Here is an 11515-nt window from a genome sequence, read left to right on the forward strand (position 1 = left end):
CCCTGTGTAGGTCCTCTAATGTCTGGTGCTGCATGGTGCAAAAATGAGCGCAGGCATATTCCAGCAGAGCCCCAAAAATGAAAGTGAAACAGATGCCCAAGTAAACATCTATGGCCTTTATGAAACAGTTGGCATTGGGCAGGGAAGTGCGGGCACCCATCATCAGAGTGGTCATTGTGAGGACTGTTGTCACTCCTGAGGGGCAGATCAGAGTTTATGTAAGATAATGGTTTACAGGTGTTTGTGTTTGTCTGCTCCCTGCTGTTCAGTCTTCCCAAACTATTTTTAATTTGCTTTTGCATTCCTTTAGTTTCAGTATTTTAATGACTTCAGAATTGTTTTCACTACATACATAAATGACTTTTGCAGGGAACGTAAAGGTAAAATATGTGCTAAATCAGTGATGCACCAATGTTGTATTGTCGTTTGCTATTGTGTTTTCATGAGGCCAGGATAGTTTGAATGTCTTGCTGTCTGTGGTGTGATGTAGGTTATTTTCTTTGACTCCCACTTCCCAGCTGACTGCTTCAGTTGATGATCAGTTGACAAAAGAAGAGGTGTTATTGAGTGGCTATGGTCATAGTCATCCATTTGTTGACATAGGTCATAATGTTACACATTGTAAAGCTTCAATTTCAAATGGAAAAACAACTTGCTATTAGAGTTAAGTCTTCCTCAGAGAAAATGATATGGTGGTCCAGAATATTTCAGGCATACAAATGTTTAAGCGAGCAGTGTTCTGTTTAGAGCATAATACAATATTCAGTTTAAATCTTTGACAAAATTATGATGAAAATCAATTTATGGTACAAGCAGATAATGTTATGAGATGATAGTTATATAACACCACTTAAACTTATAAGATCAAAGAGAGACACTATGAATCAATGTTATAAGCCCAATGATACTGTAATGATAAGTCAATGCACTCCAATGTACCAAAATGGAGATACGTAATCATGCAGTAAAAGTACAAAATTCGGTCCAGACCAATGCATGTCCGAGCTGGTACGGATGACTGGCTGATCCAGAAGGAGACCCAGGAGAGAACCACCAGCAAAATGGAGGGAACATATGTCTCCAGGATGAAGAACAACACGTTTCTACTCAGGGCGAAATGCAGCACCAGCTTGGGGTATTGTCCTGAGAGGAGGCACAAAAGGACACAGCTTTCTAAACAGATAAAGATTTTGAATGTGTTGTATTATGATTGTGCTCCAGGTGCGAGGGGAATCCTGGGAGATGAAGTACCTGTTTCGTACACAGCCTCTGACACTGATGTGTAGTAGCTCTCCACACTGTACTGAGCCAGCCGCAGTGTGTTCAAACCCTTCACTGAATCATTCCCTCGGGTCCAGTAGAAGACCACATCCTGGATGTTGTAGCCCCCTAACAACACAAACACTAATCAACTCTCAGTGAATCTGACCTGCTCAGAATAAAATAGCCTCTTCGGTTTGATACTCACTCCACTGATGATGATGATGAAAATGGAGGGCGTGATGATGAGATGATGATGACTTATGTCCATCTACCCACTTGATTGAGGGTTGATGGATCGCTCAGGAAGTACTCACAGCTCTCCAGCTGCAGGGTGCACACCTGTTTGTCCATGGGGTACTTGGTCAGCTCCATGTTGCAGGCGATCGTAGCTGTGATGCTGTTGAATATTCAGAGAAAGATCATGAACAACCCTCAAACCTCCCCTGAAAAAAACTCTTTTGATGTGGGACATGGCAATTAATCAGAGCTGATAACAAAGAACGCTCCTCCCCTGAGCAACAGTCAAGAGAACAAAGATCTGAAGTGTCAGCATTATATGTCAGTCTCTGATGCATTAATTATAAGTAGCTGACTTATTGGGATCCTGTGATAATCTTTAGATTTGAAAATCTTCTTCTTATACACTACTTGTGGCACTGTTGTTCTGATGTACTGCAGAAATGAGGGCAGGTTTCTGACTCATGCTGTATTCAATCACCACTATAACATCAGACACTGTTAACAGTCATGCATTAAAGTGCCTCTGTGGACTCAGGAAGAATGAAGGATACCCAGAGCCCCCTGCACGAAGCTGCCCTTTCTGTCCTCAGTTAAGCCAACTTGCTCCAGTAAAGTTCTGTAGCATTGTGACATGACAGATGAAACAGCAGCACAGATATTTATTTTGTTTTTCTCTGTGGCCAAAAGGGACTCTGCAAATATTCACTGACAAAATCGTAAGTGTTTGAAGGGAGACATACTGAAATGTAGCTCAATGCCCTTAAGTTATATGACTGGCTGATGATACATAAGTGATTTTTTTTTTTTTTTTTTTTTTTTTAGTAGAACCTGAAGCCAGTTCATGGTTGATTACGACAGTAATCATGAAAACAAAATTAGATATGCTTGTTTGCTTTTCTACTTTTGTGTGTTTGTGTGTTTCCTGAAACAAGCTCAGCAGATTTTGCAAAGATTATTTTCTGACACATTAACAAGGTCAGTAAATGTCAAATCAATAAGTCAAAACCCTTCAATAAAGAAATTTACCGAAGGGCATAGAGAACAGTTCCATTGCTGAAGATGCGTATGAGGCGGTTTTCCACTGTGACATCATGCAGGAAGGAGCGCTTGGAGTCTGGGATAAAGGTATCGGGGATCCAAAGCAGTGACACCAGGCGTCCGTCCACACTCACGCTCTCGTTTCCGGGGAATACCAGCCTGGCATCACGCCAGCGCTGACGGAGGAAGATGGTCGCAGTGTAGTCCTAAGAAGAAGAAGATAAGGCTTGTATTCAGTCATCAGCTCCCTCATTCACCCACTGACACAAAAATAGAAGGAAGAGTTGCATACCATGTTGATTTCAGAGATGGCATCAATGCTGGCGATATCGAGGCTCATTCCAATTTCCACAGGACCCTCTTTATGAGACAGGGACACAGGACACTTTGGTAACATGTCAGTTTCCAATAAAGAGACAAACAAGCAGAGACTGCTTTGAGAGGACTTAAGCTCAATATTGACTTCTCAAGCTACTTTGTACCATTGAAATTAGGTCTGAGGTAGCGGTTGTATCCCTTCATGAGCTTCTGAATTGTTGGCTGAAGCTGAGAGCCGTTCCATTCACCCCAGTGGTTGCTAGGGAACATACAACTACTGATAAAAGTAGAGAGATGACAAACAAGTGTTACAGGAGATGGAAAATGGAAAACAAGTGTTGGTGCAGAACACGGAACAAACCAATTGCATTAAATCAATGTAAATGTCAATATCTGTTGTTAACACTACATTTGTTTTCAATCTCAGGTCCCTCACCCCTGTAAGAAGGTCAGGAAGAGGATCAGTAGCACGTGCACCAGGACGCACATCGTGGGTCAGCGGGCAGAGGTCAGCAACGCTGCTCGGAGAGAGAACACATAAACCTGCTGTCCACAAGTCATTCTCCTGCCCAATTACATTGTGTGGTCTGACACATTTTCACCATAGGATGGCAGCGCCTAACCGAACGTGATCACAAACCTCAGGGGAAATCTGCAGCGCAGCAGCCATTCTCACCCTTTGATGTTATAAAACAGGGTCCCGATACTTGTAAAATGCGCTGGAAACTTGTATTGATCCCGTCTCCCTGCTGCCATTAATATATTATTAGCTGCTCCATTTGGCTCTCACACACTCATGTGCACAGACACACAAACACACACAAACATTCATACAAACACACACATACATGCACACAGAAACAATTGAAGACTGTTTATGAGATCAGAATGCATTTCCATATTTACATGTTTCTTTGCTGTATGACATTTACCTGCTGATTTATGTGACCACTGCCTCATGGTTTATTCACAAAGCCTCCCTGATGACCAAGTCTGTCACCAACTCATCAAGGGCTCCCTGTCTGGTATTCGCCACTTCGTGTCATCCAAATATGACATCCATACGTTTGTCATTCAGCTATTCCCAAAGCAATCTTTGCAAACATTACATTTGCATGTTACCAGAAACTAAACAAATATATATATAATATTCAGTGTATTATTTACACAGAATTGTGATGCCAAATGATGATTTATATTTATTTTCATTCCCTAATAGCCAAAATGGAAGTTAAAGAGCCAAAGAATGTTATTAGGTTGTATTTGTTTCTCTGCATGACACTTATTACTAATTCATGCAAATATAATAATCTGTTTTTATTTTTTCTTCTCCTTTGCTGCTCTTTAGCTTGTAGGCTGAAGTCTCATTTGTTATTTTGCGCTGCGTTATGCACGTTTCCCCTCTTCCAGCCTCCCCTTGCTTTTTTTCCCCCCCATTAAGCCGTATGTTGAACTACAGAATAGCTGCCAACACTCTCTTTGTTTTCCTCCCCTTTCATTTTCTCTCTTTTTTCTGTATGCACATCCAAAAGAACATCTCACCTTTTTGCCCTGAAATTGTCTCCATCCCTTCACATTGTTTACATTCAAATTTCTCATTGTGAAGTTTGCTCTCTTCCTTTCTCTTACCTGCTTCGGTCTTGCCACACTCACCTTGTGGTTTTCTCCCCTCTCAGCTCTCCTTTGTTTCCACCTCCTCTCCTCTTGCTCTTCCTCTATCCCAAGTGTTGGCAGTGGCTTAGATTGGTTCCCCCTCCTCTGTTATTTATGATTATATCCCGGTGTTTCTTCCATCTACCAACAAAACCACAGTTGCGTCTAATATTTTCTTCTTGGTGTGTGGGCTAACTGCTGGTTGCTTTACTGTTTGTGCAACTCCCCTCGTCTCTCTGCACAGCTACATTCATCTCCCCACAGAGCCTCTGTGCAACCGCCTCCCCATCCCCCTCCTCCTCATCCCCCCCCCCACCCCCTTCTCTGTTTATGCCACTCAGCATCTCATTTGCTCATCTCGTTTCACTGACCCCCACCTCCACACACACACACACACACACACACACACACACACATTATTTTGGCCCGTATCTCTATCTACCCCCCTTTCACTATCAATTTACACTGACACGCCACCTCCTCGTGGGCTTCGCGGCTCTCCTCCATCTCATTCCTTCACGCCTCCATGTCCTCACCTGCAAATACGTTCCCTTGCATCAGTGTCTTCACCTGAAATAGTTGCCTCTAAGCTTTGTAGACTTGACTTCCGTTAAATACTTTATACCAGTCTTCATGTCCTTTTTGTTTAAAAATGTATGAATTTCACCGTTAACATGTTTTATATTAATGCTTGAAGTACACTTGAGCTGATTGCTGGTATTGATAATGGTAAATGTAATAGTGATGACTTACAAACACAGCAGTCAGCTACAGCCCAAATGCCAATGCGCTGTGTGCTAAATGGTCAGTCATTCATCTCTAGCACTGCTATTGTGTTATAAATCTTCATGATCCCCTCGCTCTCTTCTGGCTCTGTAGCTGAGCTTCATCTCCAATTATAATGCCTGACCCCCGAGAGCCCACTGGTAGGAGCTCCAGTTTGTGTGAGAAAACCTTCGGGGTATACTGCCAAGCAACACCTTATGAGATTTCAGTGTAAGTATTTAATACCTGCTGCAGCACATTGCTCTCCCCCAGAATTCACTAATGATGCCAACTGGTCACTAACAAGCTGATATGTTACTCTCCAAGGTTATTTATATGCGATATTTCAGGAGCACACTGAAAAGCTCTCTTATTCTTAATTTCACGCTGTCATGACTGCACGTTTGGAATGAATAGACTTGTCTTTTACTCCTAATGATGATGGCGAGGAGCACATAAGATTATCAGATTTACATCCACCCTGAGAATCGCGTGAATCAGAGTTCACACAGTCCCTGACGGTAAAAGAGACAAATGGAGACGTTTGTGAGGCACCTGAAGGAGAGGATGTTACTGTTTTATCTGTCAGTTAAGGCGCTAATGAGTAATTATAGCCACAGCAGTTATGTTAGACAGATTGGTGTTCGTCAGCATCCAGCTGACTGCCTCCTCCTACGTGTTTGCATGTTCATTTCTCGTTCACATTTGCCTATGTTGAGTTTGCTCCTGGCACTACTTACAGGCCTGGAAATTCCTTGTTTATTTATTCATATGTGTCTCAATCTTTCTCACTTTTTTATGAGCTAGCTTACTTTACATGTTAAATGTTAAATGTTCAATCTGTCTCTGCTTGTTAAGTCTTCTCTGACTACGTATTTATAAGTTTCATGTTCCCTTATGGCTGCTTTTCTGGGTCAATTTAACTTTAACATCTTTCAAAAACTACACATACCTCATCAAAAAGTCTGGTATTGGCTGTAGTTAAAACCTAATGTCCTGGCTTTAAAGAAGGGCCAATAGCTGATGAGGGCTGAGACTGGCTGAAGCACCAGTGGCATTAGTAGGTTTCTAACAGCCAAACAAATAGCCTTCTGGACCAGCAGCCGTAGGTTGTGCATAGGTTCTTACTTAGACAAAGTGTTTTTAAGTAGAAATGAACACATAACTAAGTTTAAACGTGTCCAACCGGGTATCACACCAAAGTCTGTATTACCCCCATGAGCCCACCACAGGGTGTGAGTGTTTTGTTTCACCTAGTCATGGAAAGTAAGGTGTCTTGAGTTTGGACAACCAAAACCACGTGGTTTAGGAAAACATCATGGTTTATGTTAGTCATGTTATGTATGTCATTTAACATACTTAACATCCATTAAATAAGTTAAATATGTTGCACTATATAGGTAATTTATGTTCATCCTTGTTGGCTTTTGCTTTTTTTGCAGACTTTAACACCAGTCACCCAGGTGAAAGTCCTCCAATCACCTCCAACATTGTCCCTAAGTGGACTTAATCTCTCTTTGCACAGGCTGGTCATACATGCATGTGCTTTTCACACCTAGGGCACACTGATACGTTATCCTCATGTGGACTGATGGGTGTTTTACATGCTTTGGTGTGATACTGGGCTGACATATTGCACCACAAAACCTTTGAGTCGGTGTTACTAATCCAGCAATATCAGCTGTAGCTGACAAAGCTAATGCTAGCTTGCTAATATATTAGCAATTTACCACAAGTGGAATAGAAAAACTTAATGGGACACAACCTACATTTGAATAAAATGCATTCCTTTTTAATAAATTGCTAATCTCATGACTAACAATTTAGGGGAGACTTTATATAGTTAATTTGTGGCTTTATGAATTACTGATACAACCCACTCCACATTATAATAATCCTCAGATGTTTTGGATGCACATTTTTGTGCTTGTGGGTTGAATGTTATTCTGTTGGTTTCCTTCAGTCTCACTCTCCCTCAGTTCTTTATACAACTAGCAGGTCCCCTTTGATCACTCCTTTAGTTCATTTTTCATTTTAAAAGCAATCACTTAACCTTGCTGACAGTATCCTGCTGCCACAGTGATCTTCCTTTAATCACTTGTCAGTCATCTCTTGTTTTTTCTGTTGCTCCGTCCACAACTAATCAAGCTACCTTTACAACCTTCAATTTCTTGCTTCCTCTTCCATCCGTCCATTCATCCATCCATCCATCCAGCTATCTACTCATACATCCATCTTCTATCATCTTCCATCGAGCCAAAAACTTAAGTCTGCCTTTTGGTTTCTTTCCCATCAGTCCCCATTTGAAAAAAACATATTTCTCTGAATCTGTTTGCCTCCCCATCAAGTTCTCTTTCTTTCTTTTTTCCTATCTCTGTCGGTTTATCAGTACGTATGAGCATTTTGAGGATTTTCAAGTAATGTTCATCTCCTGATCTTTGCTGCAGCACCAGAAAATGGAAACGTTACTGCTTGCACATTGTCCCAGTGATTTGCTGCCATGTGACAAATGGAAATGTCACAGGACTGCCCATGAGAGGCACAGAGATGAATCTCTCTTAAATGACTGTGACGGCTGCCGTGTCCAGGAGGAACACGTTTGAATTAATGTGGCGTAGACGCCCTCAGACAGCTGTCTCCCTGTGACTGCTGTGTCTACTTGTGAGGCGGGTAAAGTGTTTGTCATCTCACTTCAGATATGAGCATGAAATTGTAATTGAACATTTTTTGCATCCTTAATAAGGTCTATTTGTCCACGCTCCTTGCTTGTGCCCAGGTTTTACCTGTGGCACACAGCTCAAGGCAGCTATGCACAAAATAACTGCACAAAATTGTCCTGAAAGATCATGACAATTCAATTTGTGTGCAGTTACTCTGTCTCTTTGTATCCTCATTCTGTCGCTTATTGGTCTCAAAGTATCAACTCGCTCCAGTCTTCACTCCCTTGTTTCTCAGTGTATTAGTTCTTGTTAAACACAAAAATCACTCAGACAGTCTTGTCTTATTAGCTCCCGCTATATTTCCACAATGTTCTTCCTTTCATCTCTTTGCTGTGAAAGTTTCAGTGAAGTCTTTTCATCCCGTTCTCTTGTGTGATCTCTTGTGTAATGTTTGCTGTCGAGTTTCTGAAGAACAGTATATCCACAAAAGTATAATTAAATTTCTTTAAGAAGCAATGCTCACAGAGCATGCAACATCATGCTGTTTGGGACTGGGAGCAAAAAAATCAACCTGAAGGAATTCTAAACACAACTGTATATGGTGCATCTGTAACTATTAAAAGTAGACCCTCACACAATTAAAAACATCATGAAAACATTACAGCTGCAGAGAACCGCTGGCTCAGACAGACTAGCCTATATGCTAATAGATTTACACTTGCAACATCAGAGTTTACATTAGCACCTGCAATTTTCTGCATTACTTGAATCAATATAGGTTAGGGTTGAACAATCAATGCGCTGACAGCAGCATTGTGTCACTGAAATAACAGTGAAATAACAGAAACTTGACATATTTTTTGTAGACGCCAATGATTTACTGGTCTTTTACATGCCTATAAATCAGACCGGCACATCCGGGAACTTTGGCTTTCAGAAACATACCTGCCCCCTTTTGGGGGAAAACATATGACTCTCTCCTTAGACTTCAATGTAAAATAGCATTACAAAACCAATCCATTGTAAACCACCGGATCAAAATTACTTTAAAAATGACAGCCGCACTATGTCTAGGGGTCATATTTCCACTCTGTCTGCCATAGAACACGCTGAATAGATTAAAAAAAAAAGTTGAATTTGATCCCTCCTTAGTCACGTCATTTCAGTCTTACCTTCTATAGAGTGGTAGACTGAAGTCTATAGACCCCTTCTATCATGATCTTTTTTAGGACATGACAGGGGAAAAAACGAAAATAAAAGTTTTTCACATCATTGTTGGTGAAACTAACTATAGAGCAACTCTTTGGCATAGCGTTATTCTTTAAACCGGTTAGTTTAAGTCAGAAATTTGAAGATAAGTCTCAACTACCTCAGATTCTCCGTTGCTGTCAATGTTTTCCCCCAGAAAGGGGCGGGGTGAGCCCGCCCCGGATGATGAAATGCCATTCTGATCTATGCTTTCTTTCAGCAGATTTTCCTTAATTTGACATACATGAACTTCAAATGATTTGTAGGGAGCCATAGGGAGTGGCCATAGAGAGAAAAGAATAAATTAATTGTGCGCAAGAAATACTAAATCGAGGCCACAAGATACCAAATCGTGTACATGAAATAGCATTTCGTTACCACCTTTTAATTCATTAATTTGCTCGTTTCAGTTAATTCATGCACACGAGATACGTTTTTATATAGAGACAGCACAGCACGACAGGATTTTCCTCTCAGCATGAAGTGCACTGCACCTGCTCCAACTGTCAATTGACTCGATTGATTATAAAGTCGATAGCATCCTCAAAGTTGTATGTTGCCAGTGATATAATCCAAAAGCTCTCAATATCATCTTTATTGCCTTTTACTAACAAAAATCCTTTTCATCCCTAGCATTACAGCTATAGTAAATCGTGGCCTTGATTTTGTATTTTTTGATTACATTCTTTGTTCTCTCTATGGCCACTTCGGGGCTCTGTAGGTTTGCAATTTAGACCCAATTGTGATATTTTCAGGTTTGTTCATACGTATAATTCTGTGTTTTATATCAGAATTTTCCACACAAATCAATTTGAACAGAAGTTGCAACCATTAGCCGAACAAAATAAAACCAACCAGTTTACTCTTTCGTAGAATAAAGATTAGGTTCACTCCGCAAAGTTTGTTTGACTCAGAGTAGTTTTTAGTGTCGAAAGTTATGAAAGTCTTCTTTTTGTCTCAAAAAGAACAAACACCAGTGAATAGGTGAGAACATTTCTGAATAAATTCATGTAAGGTCACTTTTGTTTTTGTTTTTTATCCTTGTGTACGCAATGAATTATGTACTGTGTGGCCAACAGCACACACTGAGGAGTGACTGAGTCTGTGGAGGAGTGTGGAAGTTATGAAGCAGAGTATAATATATTCATATAGACACTGTTTTGGGGATGAGACCCATGCTACAAACATAGGAAACTATCAGAAGAGCTGCTGTGCCACTGCTTTTTCATGATGATTTAGGGATTTGGAGTTTAGCCCAGAAGAGTGCTCAAAAGAGAAATCCCGAGTGAAATAAGCTTTTTACTCCCTCAATGTTAACATCTTGTTTTCTGTCTTAAGCCAGCGACCACTTAAAATGGCTGCAAGGTTATTTAAGTGTTAACCCCTCGTATCTCCAAAACTGGAAGACAGCTGGAGTTCTGTTTTTTTTCCATGTCGTTGTGAATGATGTGCGATAACTACCTTGAGAAAGCCAAACTGACATTGTGACATGTTAGAAAGTCAGGCATCCACCTGAACTAATGAGTCATTTACTCTTTGATCTGCAATATAGCTGGTAGCGCAAATAAAATTTGCATGATTTTAACAGACTGTTAATCTTAGTCACTAGATAATAAGAAGTAATTACCCGTCTCAAATCTTGTCTTTCTCAAACTAGCATTGGTCTTTTTATCCTCTGGGATATATTTGTACATTTGTTAATAGGAAAATTTTGTGTTGTTTCAATAATAATATGGATTTTACACTGTATTACATCAAGTCGCAATGCATTTATTGGGACTGTGTGTATGCGCAGTGTACAAAAACTACTCTCTCCTGCCCACACAGCTCAGCCTGCTCTGACCTATAGGGATAGGTCAACTCTACTTGTTAGAGGAGCCAGCAGCAGAGAAGACTCAAAGCTCCTATATTATGGCCAGGATGCATCAAGACCCACCAGGAATGAAAGTCCTTCTATCCTATAAGAAATTCTATTTTTTACATTCCTCCAGCAGAGCTGTTTGATTCCATTATTCCCCAAGCCATCACACCAGCCACCTGGGAATCTGAATCACTTTAGGGCCAATTAGACCATGCAATCTTTCATTCAATCAGTCAATCTCTTCTGTCAAGAGATGATTCCACAATCATTTAACTTGGACGAGAAGAAAATGGTAAAACAGGGTTTTACATTTGCAAGGAAATGCTTTTAAATGCACATGGAAATGTTAAACTACGTGGCACCATTGGGGCTAGTTAATGCATGAGGATGTGGTGTGGGGGAAAAAAGAAGCTGAAATATTACGATAATAAACACTATGAAATGTTAAACCGAGGTGGGAGACATTCCT

At 40.6% G+C, this 11515-nt stretch overlaps 1 protein-coding gene across 1 annotated transcript in view; it reads right to left on the reverse strand.

Annotated features, from left to right (window-relative positions):
* The window catches only part of gabrp (gamma-aminobutyric acid type A receptor subunit pi), a 5688-nt gene extending 927 nt beyond the window's left edge, over positions 1-4761 (reverse strand). The window contains exons 1-9 of the mRNA XM_069171382.1: positions 4513-4761; positions 3296-3377; positions 3024-3136; positions 2834-2901; positions 2530-2747; positions 1578-1660; positions 1252-1389; positions 991-1143; positions 2-195 (exon numbers count right to left, since the gene is read on the reverse strand). Coding sequence (XP_069027483.1) covers positions 2-195; positions 991-1143; positions 1252-1389; positions 1578-1660; positions 2530-2747; positions 2834-2901; positions 3024-3136; positions 3296-3348 — 1020 coding nt within the window. The 5' untranslated portion in view covers positions 3349-3377; positions 4513-4761. The remainder of the gene's footprint in view (position 1; positions 196-990; positions 1144-1251; positions 1390-1577; positions 1661-2529; positions 2748-2833; positions 2902-3023; positions 3137-3295; positions 3378-4512) is intronic.
* Positions 4762-11515: the final 6754 nt, after the last annotated feature.

Source organism: Embiotoca jacksoni, unplaced genomic scaffold (genome assembly GCF_022577435.1).
Source record: "Embiotoca jacksoni isolate LCO1_2020_lvr unplaced genomic scaffold, fEmbJac1.0.p SCAF_5, whole genome shotgun sequence".
Taxonomy (NCBI): Eukaryota; Metazoa; Chordata; class Actinopteri; family Embiotocidae; genus Embiotoca; species Embiotoca jacksoni.